This window comes from Orycteropus afer, unplaced genomic scaffold, assembly GCF_000298275.1.
Source record: "Orycteropus afer afer isolate SDZICR_OR568_19922 unplaced genomic scaffold, OryAfe1.0 scaffold00238, whole genome shotgun sequence".
Taxonomy (NCBI): Eukaryota; Metazoa; Chordata; class Mammalia; order Tubulidentata; family Orycteropodidae; genus Orycteropus; species Orycteropus afer.
Window position 1 is genome coordinate 2,487,303 of NW_006921825.1, and position 9,950 is coordinate 2,497,252.

Consider the following 9,950-nt stretch of genomic DNA (forward strand, 5'->3'; position numbering starts at 1 on the left):
GAGGAAGTAGGAGGGGAGCTGTTGCATTGTGGTAAACTGTGGTCAATGACATGAGACAAAGTATATGTGAACTGCTGTATGGAAAGTAAATTTGCTCTGTAAATCTTCACCCAAATCACAATAAATAATAAATAAATAAATAAGAACTGAAACCTTGTTTAGGGGCTGCTAACAGGTATCAGCCTACATACAGTAGCTAAAGTAGCTTCCTGGACAACTTTTATGGAATCTTATACGACCATGAAGATTAGGAATGAGTTTGGAAACAGTGAGTAAATCTGATGGTCTCAGAGCATGTCTAAATCAGAACAGCTATCCACTTACTATCCAGTTCAGCAAGTTCTTCCTTTAGTGGAAAGAGCCAAGACTTCAGATTCAGACACACTGAAGTTCAAATATGACTTAGCCACATTCTAATTGTTTGAATTCTGGAAACTTCATTTGTTTCCTAATCTGAAGGGATATACTTCTGAGGATATAATAACTTAAGTGAGAAACAAACAACAAACAAACAAAAAACACCTTATCTGTGGTGGAAAAATCCCTTTGCTTTGAGAGATACTTGTAACCCTTAGCCCTAGTCTCTTCTTCTGTAAAACTGGGCCAAAAATATCCCACCTCTTCAACTGCCAGAAGGAGTAAACAAGATCATATACCTGGTACATAGTAGGTATACAGTCAATGGCAGTTTTTGTTCTTATTGTAATTTAATAATCCTGCATATACACTGGGATTATACACTTTTCTCAGAAACAAAGAAATGAGGGAGGAGATCCAGAGCATTATCTCCACGGTCACATGTGCTACCCATGTAGGTAAGTTGTGTGTCAACTTGGCTGGACCTGCTTTTGAGTGGTTGGGCAACTGGATGTAGTTATTCCCCATGATGAGAGTGGTAATCAACTCCATGGTAGAATCTACTGGAGCAGCTGAGTAGCTTCCTTAGGAATGTGATCTGCTTCCAGTATATAAGAAGACAGCTGAGAAAGGACTCTGAGCTTTTTGGCATGCTTGGACCCTGCATGTAGCTGAGTCTTCATCTCAATGTCTTGCAATGTTGTCTGCTGATCTTGGGATTGTTGATGGACTTGAATTAGTGGCCTGACATTTTGCCTGATAATTTTGAGATGGTGCCATTTTACTTGTCAACCTTAGGTTTATCAGCCTCAGCAGCCAGCAGTTGTGTGAGTTAAGAGAAGCCTCCAGCTTCAGTGGGCTGGGAGCAAGAGGCAGTGCTGAAGCCCAAAGTCAAGGGACCTTCATCCAGCCCCTAGAGCTGGCACTTTGAACTCAGACTTCTAGCCTCCAAAACTGTACAAGAATAAATCCCTGTTTATTTAAAGTCATCCACTTGTGGTATTTTTTGTTAGAGCAGCACTAGAGAACCAAAACAATACCCAAACTCAAACCCATTGCCATTGAGTCAATTCCAGCTCACAGCAAATCCCACTGGGTTTCCAAGGCTGTAAATCTTTACAGAAGCAGTTTTCCTCATCTTCCTCATGCAAAGCAGCTGGTGGGTTTGAACTGCTGACCTTCTGGTTAGGAGCCAAATGTCTTATCCACTACCCCACCAGAGCTCCTTATATGCTACCCATGTACCTTAAAATGCAATCAACATGACTAACTATCCTGGTTTGCCCAGGTCTGAAGGTTTTCCCTGAGGATAGGGAACTTTCAGTGCTAAAACTAAAGTAGCCCCTGGCAAACCAGGTGGTCAGTCACTCTAGTCATCAGAAGTAGAGGGAAGCTTCAACTGGCCAGAGACTGGAGGACAGCTCCAGACATTCTAGTGTAATCTGCTCCTACCAAGTCACAATGTTGGCAGATGGATAAGATACATACGCTTTCCCTTTTTGGTCTCAGTCTTTCCTGCTCCTCTTCTAGCATGCTCCCCACTGCTGGTCCCCAGATATCTGTACTTCAGCTTAGGGGATTCACTTCACTGTCCCAGTATCTCTTCCTTAATCAAACTTGTAGCATTAAGTTGATTCTGCCTTCCACTCAGACCTCCTTGACTACTTCAGACTCTTAACTGAAGCCAAAACCCTTGAGTTCTGATTTCAAAGGGTGGAAATTACTGGAAGCCACAAGAAATGAAGTTTAATTTGGTCAGGGTTCAGCATCTTAAGCTGAGAATAAAGAGACACCCTTCCACCCAAACCAGCCATTCTTTTTTCACCAGCCAAGCAAGGCCCAAAAGAACTAATCAGTTGTCCCCTTTTCAAATACACATGGGAAAGGATAACAACCACTTTCTTCCCAAGCCCAGTTTTCTTGTATAATTTACCAAAATTAACATCTTTTCCCTGGCTCCTTATAAGAAGAGATTGATTTGACATTCCAAGTAAAGAGCAAAAGCTGGGGAGAAAAAAAAAAAACCATCTTATTCTCTACCTCAAGTTGGAAATAAAATATGGTTCATCTTCAGATGATGCGAATGAAAACAACAGAAGTGACTGTGTGCTGCATAAGGAGACATCCTCAGGACACTTAGAAAAGCATCTTCTAAACCAATTCATAGTGAGAGGTATTTTCTTGTCACTTGGGCTATCTTTTTCCCTTTGACAGTTGGCTAATTCTAAACATAAGTTCAACCCAAAGTGAATCTCTTCTAAAGAATGTTGCCTTGATATTCTGGAATCTGAGGTCATAGTAGTGCAACTGATAGACTCTTTTTCTTTATAGACAATGACATACGTAAGTATGGGCATGTTGTTGTTGTTGTTATGTGCCATCGAGTCGGCCCCGACTCATAGCGACCCCTCCTTGGGTTTCCGAGGCAGTATCACTACGGAAGTAGGATTGCCCAACCTTCCTTCCGAGGAGTGGCTGGTGGGTTTGAACCGCCAGCCTTCTGGTTAGCAGTCAAGTGCTTTAGCCACTATGCTACCAGAGCTCCTAAGTATGGGCATATCTATTTCCAATTTGAAGGAAGATACTGCTGAAGATATAGTGTAAGCATAAAAATTAAAGAAAAATTACAATTGATGGGAAAATCCCTTTGCTTTGAGAGATACTTGTAGTAAACATTTATCTAGCTAAGTGTCATTTTATCTTCCCTTGGGTGAACTCTGATGGCATAATACCTAAGGCATTTGACTGCTAACCAGAAGGTTGGTGGTTCAAACCCACCTGTCACTCCACAGAAAGAAGACTGGGCAATCTACTTCCATAAAGATTTACTGTCTCAGAAACCCAAAGGGGGTCACTATGGGTCAGAATTGACATATCAAACGACGTGTTACACTGGGGAAATCTGCTGTTAAAGACCTATTTAAAGTGTTAAATGTTAAGTGTTAAAGGGGCAGTGAGTTTGGTATTTTTGGGGGTGGGGAGACTCAAAAGGCTACAGAGTTCTGTTATGCAGCAGGGCCCTCTCTTTATCCCAAGACTGCTGGTCCAATTCAGCAAGATGATATGAATCCCATAACCAACATGAAAGCAGAAACAGAAAGAGCTTTCAGTCAGGCATCGCACCTGAATCCATCTCACAAAACAGGTCTTCTCAAGTTTAAGCTATGCTAGGTTGCCCCAGGAGTACCTTGTTGTTGTTGTTGTTATGTGCCATCGAGTCAAACCCGACTCATAGAGACCCCTCCTTGGGTTTCCGAGGCAGTATCCCTACGGAAGTAGGATTGCCCAACCTTCCTTCCGAGGAGTGGCTGGTGGGTTTGAACCGCCAGCCGTCTGGTTAGCAGGCAAGTGTCTTAGCCTCTATGCTACCAGAGCTCCTTTAGGTGACCCAAACTGTTAATGAGCTCAGCTGCTAACTGAAAATCTGGAGGTTCAAGTTTACCCAGGAGTTGGAATCAATAGCAGCTGGCTATTTCTTAGGTTGCCTAATCTTCTAAGGCATTTTAGAACTTCTAGAAATTTCCTATTCTGCCATGGATTCTATTGATAATGGAGGAAACTGGTACTTCTTCTCTCGAATGGAATCTGGTGAAAAAGCATGGATCATTTGATTGCCTCCCTTCTGCTCAGAGTCTTCAGGGTCTCTGGAGCCTCAGAAGTATGCCTCTAGGGCATGTCTTCGAGAGTCTTAAACCCCATCCAAGGGAATGTCCTTAGCACACAAAAAATTAGGCAAAATTGCACACTGTGGGGAGGAATCTGCAATCATAACTCAATGGAACATTAAAAAACACAATAGGAGGAAATTGCCAATTACACTATATATTCTTCTTATCAGACCCATAGAGAATGATTGTTTAGGGTTCTGAACTTCAAAGCATTTACTTGAGCATGGTTATTAGCAAAAGCCTATAATACTTTCCAAATCAAAATTCCTCAGACACAGCTCCATAATTGCCTTCAATCTGGATTCTGGGACATTCTTACTGTCTTCTTACTTATTAGGATGCATCCTACATTAGCAATAGTCATGTTTCTTCTGCTCACTCTATTCCTGTGCTTACCACAGTACTGGCCCATAATAGGCTCTCAATAATTTGTTGAATAAATGTGCTATACATAAAAATTAAGTTTCACAAAAATGACAGAAATTAAGAGGGAATTACTAGCAAAAAAAGATTTATAGAAAGATTCAAGAGTGAACAACCACTGTACATGTAAGTTGATCCCATATTGTAAAATTTCATTTGTATCCAACTTTTCTAATCAAACATCTTTTTATGAAGTGACTAATTCACATGTCACACAGCTAACTCTTTCACCTAAAAACAAATGAAAATTCTCAGAGGAAAAAAAAATGCTCTTCTTTACCAAAGAATACCAATGATTATAAAAAAGAAAGGATAGAATTAGAAAATCACCATCTTGCATAGACCCCAAAATAATTTATTCAGGATCTTCAACGGATTCTAAAACCATTAGGTAAAAAAAGGTGTTTGGGAGTAGGATATTCCCAAAGTGCCAAATTATCACACCACAGATTTCTTTCTCATTGTAGAAAAGAAAATGTATCATTATTCTGAAGAACCTCAGAAGTGCTAAAAATGTATCTTTAACAATGGAAAGTTCTGAAAGCTTTTTAAAAATGTGTGTGTGTGTATATATACAAAAGTCCTCACAACTGGACCAATAAGTAGATATGGTAACCAGAGAAAAGACTGGAGTTGTCAAAGATTTAACTTTACTTGGACCCATGATCAACTGCCATTGAAGCAGCAGTCAACAAATCAAACGACGTGTTACATTGGGGAAACCTGCTGCAAAAGACCTATTTAAAGTGCTAAAGAGCAAAGGTGCACCTGATCCAAGCCATTGTCTTTTCAATCACCCCACATGAATGTGAAAGCTGGACAATGAATAAGGAAGACAGACCAAAGAAGAACTGATGCCTCTGAATTATGGTGTTGGCAAGGAATATTGAATATACCATGGACAGCCAGAAGAACAAATAAATCTGTCTTGGAAGAAGTACAACAAAAAATGCTCCCTAGAACTTAGGATGGCTAGACTCTGTCTCTCATGGTTTGATCATAACATATTAGAAGAGATCAGTCCCTGGAGAAGGAAATTATGTTTGGTAAAATAGATGGTCAGTGAAAAAGAGGAAGACCCTCTATGAGGAGGGGGATCTATGTAGGAGATCCTTGATAGAGAGGGAGAACAATGTGGAACAAAACTCAAAATCATTTGGGAAAAAAAAGGGGGGGGGGACCAGCTTTACTGGTCTGATAGAGTCTGGCAGAACCACTAAGACTATGGCCCCTAGCTACCCTTCAGGTCTGGAATTGAACCCACACCTGTGGCTTCCAGCCAAACAAAAGACAGGCATATGAATTGAACACTTACCTCAGGTAGATACACTCCTTGGAGAGAACAATCATGGGAGAAAGAAGGGTTGTTTATGCACAGAGAGACAATTCATGGGGCAAGAGTGCATGGAGGAATGGATACAGGGAAGAGGTGACTATCGGGAGGAAGTGGGAGGGGAGCTGTTGCATTGGGGTAAATTGTAGTCAATGTCACGAGACAAAGTGTATGTGAACTGCTGTATGGAAAGTAAATTTGCTCTGTAAACTTTCACCCAAATCACAATTTAGAAAAAAAAAAGGGGGGGGGGAGACCCTCAATGAGATGGACTGACAGTGGCTGCAACAATGGGCTCAAACATAGCAAGGATTGTGAGGATGGTGCTGTACTAGGCAGTATTTCATTCTGTTATACAAAGGGTCACTATGAGTCAGAACTGACTCCATAGTACCTAACAGCAACATCTTTACAATGAAAGGTTCTAGAAGTGATTTTAAAAACTGTATCTTTACAAAGGAAAGTTCTGGAAGTGATTATAGTATCTTTAAAATGGAGAGTTTCATAAATTATAAAATTTAGTATCACTAATAGGACAAACTGTTATTATATACCTCTTGATATGATGCAATATGAAGTAATATTTAACCTAAATTTCATCAAACCCCTAGATTACACTGCTCAATATAAAGTGAACCACATTTGCGATTTTAAATTTTCTACTAGCATGTTAAAAAACTAAGAAGAAAATGTTATCATTTCAACATGTAATAAATATGAAAGAAAATTATTACTGAGATATTTTACATTATTTTTATTGTACTAAGTCTTTGAAATTTGGTGTGCAGTCTACACTTAGAACACATCCCAGTTTGAACTAGCTAAATTTCAAGGATCTACACATACATGTGGGTAGTGGCTAAACTATTGGACAGCACAACTACAGATCTAATTTCTAGTACAAGAAATACAGGCAGTCCCCCAGATTATGAACAAGTCCCATTCCCAGGTCTATCTTTAAAGGAAATTTGTACATAAGTCAGAACAGTTAGGTACAGTTCATATCTAAGGTCAGTTAATCAAATGTTTGTCTTAGTATAAAGTACACAGTATACCTTTCATGCATAAAAAACATTAAGAAGACACTTTTAGATACATTAAACATCTTTAACTTAATAACACAGTGATAATAATGTTTTGATGCACATCGCAAAACAGTGACCATGATAATAATCATATTATTATGAATCATGGTATGTTCCTCGAATTTTTAATATAATAGGTTTTATGGGTTGGTTCATAACTGCAGGTTGTATGTAAATTGGGTGTTTATAGGACATTCGTAATCCAGGTACTGTCTATACAAGAGACAAAGTTACAAACTATATATTCCCCTCTCCCATCTACTGTCCCAACATGAAAATGTAGTATCCTTTTGTCATATTCCTTAAGCCTTTTAAACAAAGACCATGTCTTGTCCTGGTTTTGCTATTGTTCTGTTATTGTTATTTTTTCACTCTATAACCAGTTGGTTAAAAGTATAATAGTGGGCAATTATGAAACTTAATTGACACCATAAGTCTTGGGATGGTACTGTATGATACTGATATGAAGTCATGTCTAAAGATATTAAGGAGAGAAAAACAGTCTAACAAAGTATCACCTAGAACTAGACATCTAATAACTATTGTTCCATGACTGAATAAATAAATGACTTTTTTTTAAAAAAAGGGGGGGGGGGCACAACTATCTCAGACTACAGAGGACATAAAGGGACATTTCAATCTCATGCCCACTTCAAAAATTTGCAAGGTCTCTCCACAGACCATTCAATCAATTTCAAATTTCACCCTAGAATCCAGGCACCTTTGTAACATGGCCCAATCTCAATTTACTTACCTGTTTCCAGTTTTCCCTTCATTCCTCCTCCAACAAACATTCTACTCACTCCCAAGAAATCCATGCATTAAGTTCTTATCCACAATTCCAAAAGATAGGAATGTGGACCTACACTCCATCAACTGTATCCCAGTCCTAATCATCCTTCATGTCTCATCTCATCTGTGAAGTTTTATCTAACTCTGGCTGGAATAAATTTCTCCCCTTTTATCTCCTAAGAACCCTGCCAAGACTGGCCTTTGTCAACTATGTCCCCTATTTTCCTTGCGTCTCTAATAAGTATGTTGCACTGGACAGGGAATATGGAAGACAGGCCCTAATTTCAGCTCTGCCACTCATGTATGAGATCTCATGCAAGTTACTTTTTATCTCCAAAGTCCTTTCTTCATCTGGCTTCCCTGCTACTCCTTGAACATACCACATACATCCCCTTGCCTCAGAGCCTTTGCACTTGCCATTCCCTCTGCCTAAAATGCTTTTCTGCAGATAGCTAACGAAACCATATATGCAGGGGACTTCCAACAAGATAGTGGAATAAGCAGACAAGCTGCATAGACCCTCTGCAACCAAAAATGAGAAACCTATTGAAACAGATAGAAAAGATAATCATGGAACTCTGAGCTTTGAATGGAAGGATACAGAAATGGATTAAATACCAACTAGTAGAAGAACCTGAATGAAAACAGTGAATAAGGAGACAAACAGAACTGTGGACCATTGGCTATTTTGATGGCATGGCCAATTTGAATATTTACAACTGGTGTTCCAATCCAGGCAGCCACCTAGGAATTGGGTTTGCTGACCAATGACTACATGGACAACTGCACTGGTAACTGATGACTAGAAAGGAAAACAGTGAAGAAAGAGACAGAGCTGTGGACTGCCAGCTGTCCTAAGGGCACAGCCATTTTGAATATTTGCAAGTAGTGTTCCAATAAGGGCAAAAACCTAACAATAGGCTCTGCTTGCCAAGGATAGCATGGGCAACCACACTAGAGGCTGACAAGTAGAAAGCCGCTCACTGAGTGAGGGCTACCACTTGCTTCTGCACAAACTGACAGCAGCCAATACCAGTCCAACTCACCCTCAACTGCTCTTCACAAACAGCTAACAGAGATCTGTGCACACACTCTCATTCTCTATTATGCCCACCCAGAGATAGGGGGTAAGAGCCTAAGTGCTGACAACTAGTGAATAGAGAAGCACAGTACCCTGCTCACACAAATATATGAAAACAAAATGAAGAAAAAAAAAAAAATCTTGGGTGAATCACACCAACATATCAACAACAATTAAATATAAACACAACAACACAATGTCTTGGAGACAAATGACCATCAATCCCAGTCTATACAAAGAAGCAAGGTAATGTAGTACAAACAAGGTAACAGGATACAAACCCAAAAATATCCCTGAGGAAGAACTAGCATTGCAACTCCCTGATAAAGAATTCAAAAGAGTTATATTTAGGTACCTTCAACAGATTGAAAGATAGATCAAGGAAAACATGCACAAAACTAAGAAAAACACAGACAAAACTCAACAACAATTTAGGAAAACAATGAAAGAACCAACTGACAAAATAAATGAAAAATTAGAAACAATACAAACACAACAAATAGAAATCCAGAAGATTACACCTAAGATTTCAGAAACAGATTGGCACATCAAATGTGCAAAGAAGTAGTATTGAATCAATAAAAGAATTAGACTGACAACAAATACTGCAATACTACTTTGCTAAGGGATCAATCAGAAAAAGCATCAAAACAAAATGAAGAAAGCCTTAGATTCATGGGGGATACCATCAAGAGGAATAACCTGTGTAATCAGAATTCCAGAACAGGAAGAGATAACTAAAACCACAGAAAAAACTGTCAAAGATTTGTTAGAAAAGAATTTCCCTAATATGATGAAAGATGAGAAGATATGCATTCAAGAAGTTCAATGGACCCCAAAATAAAATCACTGAGACATATCATAATCAAACACACCAAAACCAAAACCAAAAAGAATCCTGAAAGCAGCACAAGAAAAACAAAAAGTTACCTACAAGGGTAACCAATAAGACTAAACTCTGATTCACTGTGGGAGAGAATCCAATAGATCTACCGTCTCAGGACACCAGACTCAACTGGCACAATGAAATACATAAAAGCGTTGCTCCACATCCTACATTGGTGAATAGCGACCAGGGTCTTAAAAGCTTTCAAGCAGCCATCTAAGATGCAGCTAATGGTCGCCTAGCATCAGAAGCGAAGAAGAATGCAAAAAAAAAAAACCACAACCAAGGGCAATCAGCCATAGGACACAATGGCCCTAGAGACCAG

At 39.3% G+C, this 9,950-nt stretch overlaps 1 protein-coding gene across 1 annotated transcript in view; it reads right to left on the bottom strand.

The window, feature by feature from the left end:
• The window catches only part of PLAC8L1 (PLAC8 like 1), a 33,410-nt gene extending 30,888 nt beyond the window's left edge, over nt 1-2,522 (bottom strand). Inside the window, exon 1 of the mRNA XM_007949110.1 lies at nt 2,398-2,522. Coding sequence (XP_007947301.1) covers nt 2,398-2,522 — 125 coding nt within the window. The remainder of the gene's footprint in view (nt 1-2,397) is intronic.
• Nucleotides 2,523-9,950: the final 7,428 nt, after the last annotated feature.